Source organism: Hypanus sabinus, chromosome 6, assembly GCF_030144855.1.
Source record: "Hypanus sabinus isolate sHypSab1 chromosome 6, sHypSab1.hap1, whole genome shotgun sequence".
NCBI classification, from domain to species: Eukaryota; Metazoa; Chordata; class Chondrichthyes; order Myliobatiformes; family Dasyatidae; genus Hypanus; species Hypanus sabinus.
Window position 1 is genome coordinate 131,656,390 of NC_082711.1, and position 15,473 is coordinate 131,671,862.

Below are 15,473 nucleotides of genomic sequence, written 5' to 3' on the forward strand. Positions count from 1 at the left end.
TCCTGATTTTAACCTGATCAAACATCTCTAGTAAGACCAAGATTACTGTCCAATTCTACTCCCCATGGCTTGAGCAATTTTGCAAGGAGAAATGGACAAATTTTGCTCCATCATGTTGTGCAAAGCTAACAAAGATATAACCAAAAGACTACTGGCTATAATTGCTGCTAATGATGGTTTAGCTAAGTGATGAGCTAAAGGGAATGAATACCTTTCAACTGTTGACATTTTCATTTTTGAATTTTTAGTTTTTCCTGCTTTACAATTTTCTATTTTTTTCAGCTCTATGAACAAAGGAGCACAAGATCCACAAATAAGTTAAATTGATCAAAATTGCCCGTGGTAATACTCATTTATGTGAGCAAAGAGTTGGGGACTGAACTTTTACAAGGCACCATCTGTACTTAAATTTACTTTGATCTAGTGATCCTAGACATCTGCAAATTTCAGTAAAGTCAAATGATTTCCCCCCCATTTATTCACATGCACCGAATTCAGATTGAAGAATATGATCCAACAAGGCTCCCAGTGCCACTTAACAAACACGTTAAAGGTTTAAGATTACCTTTATTTGTCACATGCATAATATTTGTATCAACGACCAACAGTTCAAGGAAGTGATGCCAACATAACATGCCCTCAACTTGCCCTAACCCATGTGTCTTTGGAATGTGGGAGGAAACCACAGCACCTGAATGAAACCCACACAGCAGTGGGAATTGAATCAGAATCGCTGGTGCTGTACAGTGTTATGGTATCTATGCTACTGTGCCATTAGAATGAGATCTTGGCCATCTTATACAAACAAAATGTAAAGGCAATGCAGTAGATTCCAGTTAATCAGAGCAGCCACTTAGTTGAGACAACACTTAAACTAATCAAGAAAATAACAGATTCCCTTCATATATTTGGGACACTGCTGCTTAATTGGGACAAGAGACTGCTGCCAGACAGTACCAGATCTGTGCATTTGTGTGGCTGTTAGGTACTACCAAGCTTAGAACAAACAGTTTTTAAAACAGCATCAGCTGCGTGTGCTTGTATTATTACATTATCCATTTGGGCAACAGACAAATTCAAAAAGCAGTGAATTTGATTTTTTTTTTACTTAATATTTTCAGACCCTGGCCGAGATGCTGAAGACACTAACTAGAAAGGGTTACCCTTGCTGTCTGCCAATCAAAATAACTCCACAGCATACACTTCATTAATTCCTCCATTGATAACTATTACAAATAGTTTTATAGTACTGTAGTAATATTGATAGTGCTCTAATTTGTTCTGTATTTCATTTAAATAATGTATCACTCAGTTAAAAGGTAGTTTGTCTTTTTTTAAAATACCTTTTTAACTATTTCCATGAAACCTCAGCTAATTGTGGCTTCCTCTTATTGGGCTGCCTAAATGGACTGGTCCTAATTTGTACCAATTAACTGGAATCCACTATATCAAAATCAAGTAATTATTCTCTGAAGCTGGCTAATATTTACCCCTTAATCTATACCTTGGAAACAAATTAGTTACCAAAGGTCATTGAGTTTGCTGTGCACAAATTGATGATTTTTTAAAAAACATAACTTTCACTGCACTTCAGTTTATCCCACTGACTGACTATAACTATACCTGGGGTTATGCTGGGCACAAAGAACAAATTTCATTATGACCAATTTAGCTTCTCGTATGAAACTGCAACATTGTGCACAGTTTAGACAGGAAAAGGCAGTCATCAAGAAACTAAGAATTACTTTAAAAACACTTGCAGATTGAAATTTCCTATAAATGTATATAAATTTAAATGGGACATAACCACAACCTTAAAACTTTACCAGATCTCAAATGGCCAAGGCACTGTGAAGCTTAATGCAAAGCAGTAAACTATATCAAAAATTAACAGCTGCTGAACATATCAATTCATTCTGTGACAGGTCATATAGATAATCCACAACAGAACTATCAATGCTAACACATCAGACTTGGAGGTGGTCAGGCTAGACTTTAAAAAATCTTCATCCTTAAAAAGCTTGGTCTCAGCTTTCATTGTCAACACAACCAAGTTACTAAGGTGTTTTATCAAATTAGGGTAACTTAATCACCAACTTTTCTCATTGCCTTCCAAGCTCAGATCTAGCCTATTCTCAGCATGAATGCATAGCCAGCAGAAGTTACTATCTTACAACACAATGATAGAATCCTGGTCAATTTTTCTCCATCCCTGATACAAAGACCAAGTATTTTGGCCCTACTCCTGTGCCTTTTAACAAATTTTTTAAAAATCGCAAACTTGTGAATAAATAAACTTCAATTACTCCAAAGGGTGGAGTTCCTGTAAACCAATTTGAAATGATGGCAGTTACACAGACAGTAAACAAGGTAGAGAATCATCCAGCCAAGTCTATAACCTGGTGATAATCAGGCAAATGTACAGGATCAAATGATTCAGTCAGCTTACCCTTAGCTAGTATTTAGTCACAGTTCCACTTACTCATACTTCATACCTTAGTGAAAGGGGGCAAAATAAGGAAATCCAGTCCATCAATTTGTAAAGTGCACAATACAGCCTTTTAAACAGCAGCACTAAAAGCAGTTTGCAGTGACAGCACTTTAGAAGCAAACAACTGAATTCTGGACATTTTTCAATGTGCTGGATTCCTGATACTAAGTTACAGTGAACCAAGTATTTTGTTTTCGATGTACATGTGGAATTAAGTATTAAGTGTTTTCCATAATGGTTATACACACAGTTGCAGTAAAATTTTAAACTGTTGTTCCTATTGTGTGCATCAATTTTTTGAACAAGTTCCAACTGCATTTTAATAACACACCCATGTGGCTGGCCTTCAATCTGAGCCTAGACAAAATATTGGCAGGCTCTTTAATTGTGGAAACAGAACATTATGTAGCTGACACAGCAAAACAAACTTTAATCAATGGCCCAATGATATCCAGAACGTTCAATGTAAATTGTGGTTTTGTACCCACCACCACAATCAATTCAAACAATGGTGTAAATCAGTTTTAATATCACCGGCATATGTTGTGAAATTTGTTAACTTTGCAGCAGCAGTAAAATGCAATATGACAAATAGGAAAAAACTGAAGTCCATACATGTATATTAAATAGTTAAATCAGTGCAAGACAAAAGTAGTAAGGTAGTGATCATGGGTTCAATGTCCATTTAGAAATTATATTCATGTTCTATGTGGGTCAAAATATAGGACTAAATTTACAATATCAATTATCTTATTTTTGCTTGCAGTGTTGTCTCTTGCACATTAGTTGTTTACCCATCTCTGGCATGTGTTTGTTTTTATTCTAATGTGTTTTTCTATTTACTGTGAATGCCACTAGAAAGTAAATCTCAGGGCAGCATATCGTGACGTATGTACTTTGATAATAAATCTACTTTGATTTCACTTTAAATAAATGGAAACATCACAATGGCCCAGGTTCATTGTCTCAATTTTAAAACGGATTCAAAGAAATCACAAATCATTAGATGCAATTTAACAAAGCTTTGCTTTCTGAACCACTAAAACTCAGTAAGGTCAAAGCACCCAGGACACCTTCAAGGAGCGATGTCTCAGAAAGGCAGCGTCCATTATAAAGAACCCCCAGCACCCAGGGCATGCCCTTTTCTCACCATTACCATCGGGTAGGAGGTACAGAGGCCTGAAGGTACACACTCAGCGATTCAGGAACAGCTTCTTCCCCTCTGCCATCCGATTCCTAAATGGACATTGAACCCTTATACACCTGCTCACTTTAAAAATATATAGTATTTCTGTTTCTTGCACAATTTTTATCAATATGTACACTGTATAAATTTACTTTTTTTTCTTCTACATTATGTATTATGTACATTATGTACATATACATTATGTAAGGCAGTGGATGTAGTCTACATGGACTTCAGCAAAGCCTTTGACAAAGTTCCACATGGAAGGTTAGTTAAGAAGGTTCAGTCGTTAGGTATTAATGCTGGAGTAATAAAATGGATTCAACAGTGGCTAGATGGGAGATGCCAGAGAGTAGTGGTGGATAATTGTTTATCGGGATGGAGGCCGGTGACTAGCGGGGTGCCTCAGGGATCTGTTTTGGGCCCAATGTTGTTTGTAATATACATAAATGATCTGGATGATGGAGTGGTAAATTGGATTAGTAAGTATGCTGATGATACTAAGGTAGGAGGTGTTGTGGATAATGAGGTGGATTTTCAAAGCTTGCAGGGAGATTTATGATGGTTAGAAGAATGGGCTGAACGTTGGCAGATGGAGTTTAATGCTGAGAAGTGTGAGGTTCTACATTTTGGCAGGAATAATCCAAATAGAACATACAGAGTAAATGGTAGGGCATTGAATGCAGAGGAACAGAGAGATCTAGGAATAACTGTGCATAGTTCCCTGAAAGTGGAGTCTCATGTAGATAGGGTGGTGAAGAGGGCTTTTGGAACGCTGGCCTTTATAAATCAAAGCATTGAGTACAGAAGTTGGGATGTAATGCTAAAGTTGTACAAGGCATTGGTAAGGCCAAATTTGGAATATTGTGTGCAGTTCTGGTCACCGAATTATAGGAAAGATCTCAATAAATTAGAGAGAGTGCAGAGATGATTTACTAGGATGTTACCTGGGTTTCAGCAATTAAGTTACAGAGAAAGGTTGAACAAGTTAGGTCTCTATTCATTGGAGCGTAGAAGGTTGAGGGGGGATTTGATCGAGGTATTTAAAATTTTGAGAGGTATAGATAGAGTTGATGTGAACAGGCTGTTTCCATTGAGAGTAGGGGAGATTCAAACTAGAGGACATGATTTGAGAGTTAGGGGGCAGAAGTTTAAGGGAAACACGAGGGGGTATTTCTTTACTCAGAGTGATAGCTGTGTGGAATGAGCTTCCTGTAGAAGTAGTAGAGGCCAGTTCAGTTGTGTCATTTAAGGTAAAATTGGATAGGTATATGGACAGGAAAGGAGTGGAGGGTTATGGGCTGAGTGCGGGTAGGTGGGACTAGGTGAGATTAAGGGTTCGGCACGGACTAGGAGGGCCAAGATGGCCTGTTTCCGTGCTGTGATTGTTATATGGTATTGCATTGAACTGCTGCTACTAAGTTAACAAATTTCATGTCACATGCCTGTGATAATAAACCTGATTCCATCTTTTCTGATATGATCATAGACTGCTTTGAACAAAGGAATGGAAATAGGTCCTAAGCATGCCATCAATACCCCAGGCCCCAATTCCTCAAAGTTGAGCAGGCTAGTCAGCCTCAAGTTGAATCAGGACATTTGACTGGTCGTAACTTACCATCATACACATCCAGCAGAGGCAACCAAATAATAAGCAAAATTCCCTTCTCCTAACCCCTGTCAAAAATCTAAAAGTAACACCTTGTAATGATGGATGATCATCTACATTATTGATTGTTTCACATTCAACCCCAGAACATAACAAATACATGAGAACACAGTAGGGCTTCTTCAATTAAATGATTCCACATCAACTTCCACACAATGACTTTAGGGGAAATGTTTTCTTTTTCAAATTATCCTCTGTATGAGATGTTTTTTGATATTATCTCCAACAGACCAAAGGGTCGTTGTGTTTATTTTAATGAACTCTGCATGTCCCCACCATTGCCCCAACAGGAATTTTCCAGCAGTGTTAAAACTCCTCAGTCTTCCAAGAGAATGAAGCTGATCCTGACGTGATGCCTCAATTATTTTAGTCAAGCACTACTGTGGTGAAGCAGCACTGCACCCACTCAACTACTACACCTTTACCACTCCCTGTCAATCCATCTCAACAGTTCCTCTAAAGCACGTACAGCCCAGAGAGGGCTGAACCAAAACAATTTGTAGCATGACACAGTACTTTTTGATGTAGTCCTTAAGATAATGGTCAACATTTTATGAGCTCTTATTCACCACTGCCAGTCTACCAAATAAGCCTACTAACTTCAATTTCTGTATTTTCAAACCAAATCTATTGTCACAGTTCATGTTTCTTGCATCTAGTGGATACTCACAAATAAACTCCATTTGCCAATTTTGTCCAAACATGCAATTCATTAACATTGTCTTCCAATACTAGATAAAGCATGTGGAGCTAGGATTAGATATTGACATGGATAGAGGTCTGACTAGGTCACTAGTCGGACTGGATACGAGGACCATTGACCAACACCTATTTTTAATGTTTTCAGTGGCTCACTTCCATACAAATGCAAGTGTTATTAATAAACATAGATACACGACTTACCACCCTTTCACACACACCATTCTGTTCCCAAAAGAAATAGCTGGGTGAAATCTCTATACTGCAAACTTGGATATATACTTTTTATCCATGCTGAATCCACTTAAAAGTTTTTATCCAACTCTAGCCAGTGATTACATTGGACAACAAAGATTTACTTCCTGAATATTTTTGGGTCTATCTTATAAATTTTGGGTTACTGATAATGAGAATAACTATGAAATTTCCCTATCATGCAGCTTTTTAAAAAAATTACCTACATTTGATATTTCAATTCATAATTCAAGGCAATTAGAATGCTGCCCACAAAGTAAGCCAAAAAGTTTTCTATCCTATATGGAATGCAAATCTTACAGAAGTAAGATCATTGAAACATAACATTGAAAGATACAAATGAACTGGCTGCTGGACATGGACAGATGCTGGTTTATGGACAGATATGGGGAGACAAATACCAGATGGACTGTACAATTCACTGAAAGTGGCTGCATAGGTGAATAAAGTGATAAAGAATATGGCATGCTTTCCATTCCAGTGAGTGCCGAGTACAAGAGTAAAGAAGTCACATGTGCAGTTCTGATCTCCCTATTACAGCAAGGATGTGAAGACTATGGAAAGATTGCTGGAGAGTTTACCAAGATGCTGCCTGGACTAGACAGCTTCAGTTAAGGGGAAAACCCTACAAGAGGTTTTTTTTACAAGTATGATAAGGGGCAAAGAAAGTGGGCAGTTAGAATATTTTCCCCAGGGTAAAGATATCAAATACCACCAGCAGACATGCTTTTAAGGTTTTGTGTGTGGGGGGGAGGTGGTTAAAGACAATGTGAGGATCAAGTTTAAAAAAAAATGTGGCAAATGACAGGTGCCTGGAAATGATTACCAGTAGTAGAGGTGGAAGTGGACAGATTGATGAAGTTTGAGGCTTTTAGCAAGGAAATAATGCAGATGATATGCAGGAAGAGGATATTTACTACAAATTGGTATCAAGATCAGCACATCATGGGCTGAATGGCTCATCCAGTGCTGTACTGCTCTATGCACTCTACATTATTAAAAACAGTTGCTTCTGACCACATCATGCATTTTACAAACCCATACTGACTGCTTGCTCAGCTTGTACCCAAATACACAATTCCCTGACCCTTAGCATTTGAGAACTATCCCAACATATGTTAGGAAAAATAAGGTTACAAATTCTGGGTTTTCCCCCTTAGCATTAAATACAACATCACCAATTTAAATTCAGGTGATAATGTGAAGTTGTAATGTTTAGAAAGATCACAACTAGTGCATAAATTCCCTCATCAACATTTAATGACCTAGGATAGCCCCCCCAAAAAATTCTAACCCATCAAGCTCTCAAGTCTGTTTTGATTTTCCATTTGTCCCTGATATTTTCCCTTTCATCCTCTATTATAAAGACCAGTAAAAGTATCTATAGCCTACCACATCCCAATTCTAATCATTGATTTCTGGTTCTGAGCAGACAATTGATGTTTGCTCTGGCACAAAACAAACTCAACTCATTTACAGACAAAGCAAGCTACAATGCTTTTTTAAAAAAAAAATCACAATTGGATTAGGCTGGGGTTAGATAGCCAGGTTCTTAGTAACATTAAAATAAACTACACCATTACCATTTCTTTATACACATCCCAGCCCATATGTTCTTAGAAAAGTAGAATTAAGGCTATGGGCCCTTCAAGCCCACTCCATTAATCAAAACAATCCCCAATCTCCATTCTGTATTCCCTCTCACTTCCACCTTTTATGGCAGAGAACTCCACAAGTCCTTCACCCTTCCAATAAAGATACTGCTTCTTCCCAGTCCTAATCTGATCATTGTACCCAATTCTTGTTGACTCAAAGCTACTTAAAAGTTCAATTTTGCTTCATGAAAATGGAACAAGGATTTCAACTGTTGGTTTTATTTCTGTCCACACCAAGCAAATCACTATGTGCATTTTGTTCTTGGACTGAGCTTCCACTATTTCCACACTTGCTTTTCTTAATAAGGTAACACATACCATAGACAGTACTTGTGAAATTTTAAAATAATGTCTAGTATTTAAATAATATCATATCCAAAATTAGCAATACTTCTTACTTTGCTGTGATTTGGAGCATCTTTTCTGAAAGAAAAAAGAAGTACTTTTGAAAAGAAGTACTTCTGACACTAATTATGATTTGCTACTTCAATCATGTTTTATGAAATTATATTCAATCCCTGATAAATCTTCCACTTCTTTTGATTATTATTAACTTCAAACTCCCTTCAGGAACGCAGTACAATGACAGGCAAAATGTTGCCTTGTCACACGCATTTACAACTTTGAGCAAACAGCCATTTGTTTAGTCAGGCGCTAACGGACAGAAGTTATCAATGTCGCCAGACTGGGCAGAAACTAAAGGCGCTTCTATTATTACCCACCTCCATATTCTCCCCGTGGAGATATCCCTTTCAATTCCACTAACGCCTGAGAAATATTCTGCCAAAAGCCACACTGCGACTAGTGGAAGGAAAAAATATAAAATACTGGAAACACTAAGCAAATCAGGAAAGAGAAGGGATATTTCCAGCATTTTCTGTGTTTACTTCAGATTTCAGGCATCTGCAGTTTTGTTTTACATTACCACAATAGCTTTATCTTACAAAGATCTGTTCTCACATATTATTCCTAAGAGACTGCATAAAAACTTTCCACCGAGCTTGAATCCCAAAAAACTGATGCATGTGCGATTCATTTTGGGAAAGACTTGCCACGGCTGCCAACAATAGAGACGCAGCCTTGTTACCTGAGCCCGTGGGCGCCGGGCGCATGCGCGGGCGGGCGGGCACCCGGTCCATGTGTGACGGGGTGGGGAGGACCGAGAGGAAGAGAGGGGCGCACAAAGGGGAGGGGTGCGGCTGGGTCCGGCGGCGAGGAAAACACCGCGTCCTCGGGTACGGGCGGCGATGCTATCCAGGCCCTGACTGCAGGAGCGGCGGGGTTGGGGGAAGGGGGGGTGCAGTTGGCGCGACGGCCGTCGCCCCGGGCCGGAGAGAAAGGGAGCGGGCGCCCGCCGACCTCTACCTGCCAGTTGTCTGCGGAGTAAGAGGGCCGACTGCGGCTCTGTCATGTTTAGCGGGCCGTGAAGTGCACAAAGGCGATCCCCCTGCGATCGGCGCACCAGCTCCCGCCCGCCGCTCTCGCCTCAACTTTAATCGTCTCCTCAGACCGCTCCGCGCAGGCGCAGCGTTCGCAGCTGCTGGCCCGGCTCGGGGAGGCGCAAAAGCGTGATGGGCCGCTCGACCCGCCCTCCCTCCGCTCCGGATTGGTGGCGCTTGTGCCGGCGCCGGGATCTCGGGTTCGGATTGGCTCAATTTTGTGTTGTCACGGTCACGCGGACATCCTGGCCCGGAGAGCCCGTGTCAAGTGTGGTTGAGCCGAGCTGCGGTGGGGTTGTTCTCCTCCCCCTCCCCAAATTTGATAGGAAATGCACAGCGCTCTGCAGATTGGTAGCGCAATTTGTTTCCTAAATTACTTGTCGAGTCGTTCAAATGTTGAAATATGAGATGGTTGTGGCTGATAGTTATTGGAGAATACTAGTTTGGTAATATGCTGCCTTACTACTAAAGTACAGCATACAGCTGGAAATCTTACTATGTGTCTTTAATATGAAACGCTGTGGTTGAGCGAGCTCATGAAATGATTTATTCACTACAACTACGTTGTACGCTTTCAGAATTGGAGAACGTTGATTGATGTTCCCCAAAGGAGGAGCCAGCCCAGGCCTAAGGGAATAAATTAGTGGAGATTGACTCGCTTAATCCCACTGTTTATGCCTGTTCTAGTACAGGATATTGCCCATCGCGTTATGGCTATTCGAGTTACGGAAATTCGCCCTGACTGAAATCAAACACACCTCTCGGAAATGTGAAATATGGAATAAAATTCGTTTTCACTGAGTTTATGTGGGTAAATCACAAACACAAAATTACTCATTTCAATTTATATTCTTATCCACGTGCAGTAGAGGCTGCTTCGCGTTATGAAAAATCGCCATGCGGATTCTATGCTCCCAACACCACCCCCCTTACCCAACGCATAGGTTGCCTGTGTGTGCTCAGCGACACATAAAACACAGAAGTCTGAAAGGTAACAGCAAAAGATTGAGAACGGATCGGCCAACATTTGGGACAAGAAACTGGTGTCACTTCAATCGAAAATCCCTCGTTAAAACTCAAGAAGTCTAGGCTTGGCCTCTCCATTTTCCTTGAGCATTTTGTGGACCCTCGTTTCCACTACCTAGCTTCTGTACAAAGTCTACCTGCTTGAAGTAGACTTGCAATCAATTTGTTTAATGCATTTGTGACCCTTAACGCTAATATAGAAATCTTTGAACATTTTGCTATAGATCTTATTCTAAACATGGATGTGGAAGTACTCACGTTTATTGTAATCCCTTTGTAATTGTTTGAGACAACCTTTCCCCCAATAAATTGGTATGTTGGTGTGGTCACCTCCTATGGTTAGTAAACATAAGAAAATGCAGATGTTGGAATGTGGAGTAACACACAATTTGCTAGAGGAACTCAGTGGGTCAGGCAACATCTGTGGGAGATGTTGCAGGATTTCAACCCAAAATGTGTATAATTCTCCCCTCTCCCGCCATGCACACTGATTTCCTCCAGCAAATTATTTGTCAGACTATGAGCAACGCAACACACACAAATGCTGGAGAAACTCAGCAGGTCAGGAAGCATCTGCGGAAAGAAATGAATGGTCAAGATTTTGGGCCGAGCGTTCTCATCAGAACTGGAAAGGAAGGGGGGAGAAAAGAGTACAAGTTGGCAGGTAATAGGTAGGTCCAGGGGGAAAGGTAGGTGAGTAGGGAAAGGGGACAAAAGGGAGTGATGTGAGAAACTAGTAGGTGATAGGTGGAAGGAGCAAAGGGCCAAAGAAGAAAGAATCTGTTAGGAGAGGATGGTAGGCTATGGAATAAAGGGAAAGAGGTGGGGAAGCAGAGGGAGGTCAACAGGACAGGGGTGGTGGAAAAAGACTAATAGTTTCATTTTTGAACACAATGAGAAACAGTGCATTTGATACAGGGTTTTCAGTGTCACATTATATAATGTTGGCTTCAAAATGAAAAATGTAGATGCTGGATATCTGAAATAAAAGCACAAAATTCTAGAAACACTCAACAGGTCAGGGAGCACCTGGGGAGAGTGAAATGGTCAGTGTTTCAGGTGTAATTCAGTGTGTGTTTTGTTAGTGGTACCCCTTTGTGGATGTATCTGAAAATGATCAAGCAGATAACAGGTATATCGAAGTAAATATCAATAAATTGGTCTCTGCCTTATACATTGATTATAAAGTTGTAAAATGTATTATTAATGTCACAAGTAGCATTTATGCTTTTTAAAAATCCACTCAGTGATATTCTAGCCTTTACTTTATGCACATAGAGTCCCATGCTTGGTACAATGGTATTGTCCAGCTGGCAGATTTTCCAGACTATTGGATGCTACTCCAATTCATACCCATTACACTTTTAATGCAAACACGAGGAAATCTGCAGATGCTGGAAATTCAAACAACAACATACACAAAATGCTGGTAGAACACAGCAGGCCAGGCAGCATCGATAGGGAAAAGCGCTGTCGACGTTTCGGGCCGAGACCCTTCGTCAGGACTAGCCACTTTTAATGCACTTATTTTATATCTTACATATAGTGTAATAGTATAATAGATTCTTTAAGGTTGTTGTAGCCAGGAGTGGTAATGGGGACAAGCTCCCACTACCTATTAAATGCTCCCAGTGGTGTGCGCCTCAAATAGCCTCTGAAAACCAAGTCCAGATCCTGGCCCTGACGTGTGGCTTAGCTACTAAGCCCTGCGGAACGGTTTCTACTGACAGGAGAAGGGGCAGAGGGAGGTTACTGGCCCCTTTGGGCAGGTGGGGCTCGTCAGCCATGGTTGGCAGCTCACCTAGGAGAAGGAAAACCCTGATATCAATCCTCCGCTGCCTTGTGCCTGTACCCACTGATGGGGAAGGCTTTGGGAGTAAACCCTGAGGAAAAATCAGGAGCTGGAGTCCCTGAGACAGCCCTACATGGAGTTCAATGTTGACTGGCAATTACTGCAGCACTGCTGGTGCCAAACCGTATTGGTCTCTGCCGTTCCTTTGTTCATCAGATGTGTAGGGTGCACTTGCTATTTGGGCAACAGCTTCCCCTCTGTACTTTACTTCCCTGGGCTTGCCTATCTAGACAGCAGGGATGCAGCACCCAAGGGTGATTCTGACCAATGGATGCCTCATCTCATAAGTGGTACACTAAATATTCAGTGAATGAAGAGAGTGGGAAACAAAGCTTTAATGAGTTGATAAGGATTGTGAGGACGGGGCCTAGTGATCTAAAAAGAAATGTGGGAACTAGGCCCTGGCACATCTATAGGGGGATGGCAATGGATCCCTGGTGAGAATGTGTGGGAGCAGGGGCCCGGTGAATTATTGAGGAGCCTGGGAGCCGGGGTCCAGTGAATTATTGAGCCTGGGAGCAGGGGCCCGGTGAATTATTGAGGAGCCTGGGAGCCGGGGTCCAGTGAATTATTGAGCCTGGGAGCAGGGGCCCGGTGAATTATTGAGGAGCCTGGGAGCCGGGGTCCAGTGAATTATTGAGCCTGGGAGCAGGGGCCCGGTGAATTATTGAGGAGCCTGGGAGCCGGGGTCCAGTGAATTATTGAGCCTGGGAGCAGGGGCCCGGTGAATTATTGAGGAGCCTGGGAGCCGGGGTCCAGTGAATTATTGAGCCTGGGAGCAAGGGCCCGGTGAATTATTGAGGAGCCTGGGAGCCGGGGTCCAGTGAATTATTGAGCCTGGGAGCAGGGGCCCAGTGAATTTACAAGCAACATGGGAACAGGCCCTATTAAATTATAAGAATCATGAGAATGTAACTTGGTGAGTTGATTAGGAGTGTAGAGGCAGAGATTCTGAGTTTATGAAGAGCATGAGAGTTGAGCCCCAATGTGTTTGTAAGGAATACGGCCCAAGTGAGTTTACAAGGTGTGAAGGATCGGGCTTCCATTGAGTTTATGGGTTGTGGGCCCAGTGAGAAGCATGTAAATGGGGCCCAGGTAAGGTTACAAAGAGCATGGGAAACATCACCAGTGACCAGATACCAAACCATCAGCATTTTCAAATAACCAGAAAGTACATGATCTAAGTTTTACTGTATTGTGAGGCTACATGGTTTGCAATTCCAGGCCAGTTTTGGGGTCTGTCTTTTGAAGGATTTCACTGCTCTAAGCTGATATATTTATGCCAGATGATCACTATTAAATGATTAGCATCCTCTTCCACTGGGGTATCATGTAAGTGCAGACCTTTAGCCTCACAACTATACGGACTTGGATTTGATCCTGGACGTAGTTTACATATCCTTCCTGTACCATGTGGGTTTCCATCAGATATTCCAGTCTCCAGGCTACAGTGAAAAAGGAGAGGATTATAGAACTGATGGAATTGCTCTGCTGGGAACTGTCATGGATTGGATGGGACAAATGACTTCCTTCATTGTCAAAATTATTTTTGCCTTTATAGGCAAACTCATTCAAACAATTTGGTCTTAGTATTTGAGTTCCTGACTGCTCTTGTCATTTTCTGTTACGCAAAATTCACTGATCAGAAATTCTTCAGCAGTTATCTCCAGTAATATGGCAATAATCTGCATGCTCAAAAATTAAATTATATTTATTAAATAATATTGTTTGAAGTTGCTTATCTATTAAACTGTCCAGGAAACTGTCCTCCACTCCCTGATTCAGAAGGGCACTACAATTCATGTTTCCATACACATTAGGGAAATCATCACTCATGGTCATGTCTGCTCTTAGCTTTCTGGTTCCAAATTCCTGGCTTTTCATTATCCCAAAGGTGTAGGATTAAACTCAACATACAATCTCACTACCATGTCATTGAATAAAACATCTTTGTCTTGAGAGATGCCAGGAAATTTGGCAAGTTGTACATTTACCTATGCCCATTCCCGTTAGTAAGATTCTTATTGGGGTAGCTATCTTGTGCTTTCATAGGCATCCTTAGCAAGCATATCTTCATATATCTTCATCTTCATGTTCAAAAATATTAATTGCACATTCTACATAAAAGCTGAGGAATTCACACACGCTATCCTAAATGCTACAGATTCTTATGTAGCCAGATTGGATCTTAGCCATTCTTAGCCACAGCAGTACAGCTTTAACAGTTACCAGTTATAGGTGATGATCAGCATTCAGAACCCATGAGTTCTCCCATTGAATGCAAATTCTGTTGCTTCAGGTTTACACATAAAAGTACATGTAGTTGCATGTATGGGCATCTTCATTTCTTTCCCATTCCATCCAAACCACAGAGAAATGAATGTCCACACGAGTCTCTAGTTTCCAATGGAGTACATGCAGAGTTACACATGGGGAACCTTTAATGAATGTGCCTGATCTATGCAAAACTTTCAGGGTCATGTGGTCAGATATCTTTGCATACACCACAGATGCCAATTTTTCAGGATTACACCAGAGCCTTTGAGAATCATTCAAATAAACTTTAAGCAATTTAGGAGAAAATAAATACAGGAGCATTAAGAAAAAGTAGTTTGCTTTCTCTTTGAAAATTTTCATTTACTAATTAAATGAGTATTATTGAAGCAAAAAAGTATAAGTTTGGTTTTTAGTTGGCAACAGAATCTGTGAAGATTTATGTTTGGTGACCAGTGACTAAAGTCTAGGGATGAGTCATTGGGGAAGGTGACAGTGAGTAGATCACATACTGATAGCTCCAGGAGTTTGCCTGGCCAGTACTGGCAATTGTTAGAGGCATGATTTCAGTGCTGCTTTCTCAAACTACTGCTATAATGTGTTTTTAAACTCTGCAAAGTACAAAGTAAATTTTATTATCAAACCACATATATGCCACCATATACAACCCTGAGATTCATTTTCTTGTGGGTATACTCAACAAATCTATACAATAGTAACTATAACAGAATCAATGAACAACCACCAATCTAGAGCTTTCAACTAGAGTGCAGAAAACAGCAAACTGTACAATTACAAAAGAAAGAAATTGTAGCGGTGTGCTACAAGCAGCGCTAAAATTACGACACGGAGTCGGTAACTGCAGTCGAAGGAAAAACTTTATTCGAAAACTTCAGCCTCACTTTTAAGCCTCTGTCAACCGGCCCC

The 15,473-nt window shown here is 40.8% G+C and overlaps 1 protein-coding gene across 2 annotated transcripts in view; it reads right to left on the bottom strand.

Annotated features, from left to right (window-relative positions):
• ube2g1a (ubiquitin-conjugating enzyme E2G 1a (UBC7 homolog, yeast)) overlaps nucleotides 1–9,504 on the bottom strand; it is a 51,174-nt gene extending 41,670 nt beyond the window's left edge. The window contains exon 1 of one of the 2 annotated variants that reach the window (XM_059972949.1): nucleotides 9,321–9,504. In XM_059972949.1, the coding sequence (XP_059828932.1) occupies nucleotides 9,321–9,366 (46 nt within the window). In that variant the 5' untranslated portion in view covers nucleotides 9,367–9,504. Of the gene's footprint in view, nucleotides 1–8,915; nucleotides 9,110–9,320 lie in introns of those variants that run through there. The other variant, XM_059972948.1, reaches the window with a different exon arrangement.
• Between the last annotated feature and the right edge of the window lie 5,969 nt (nucleotides 9,505–15,473).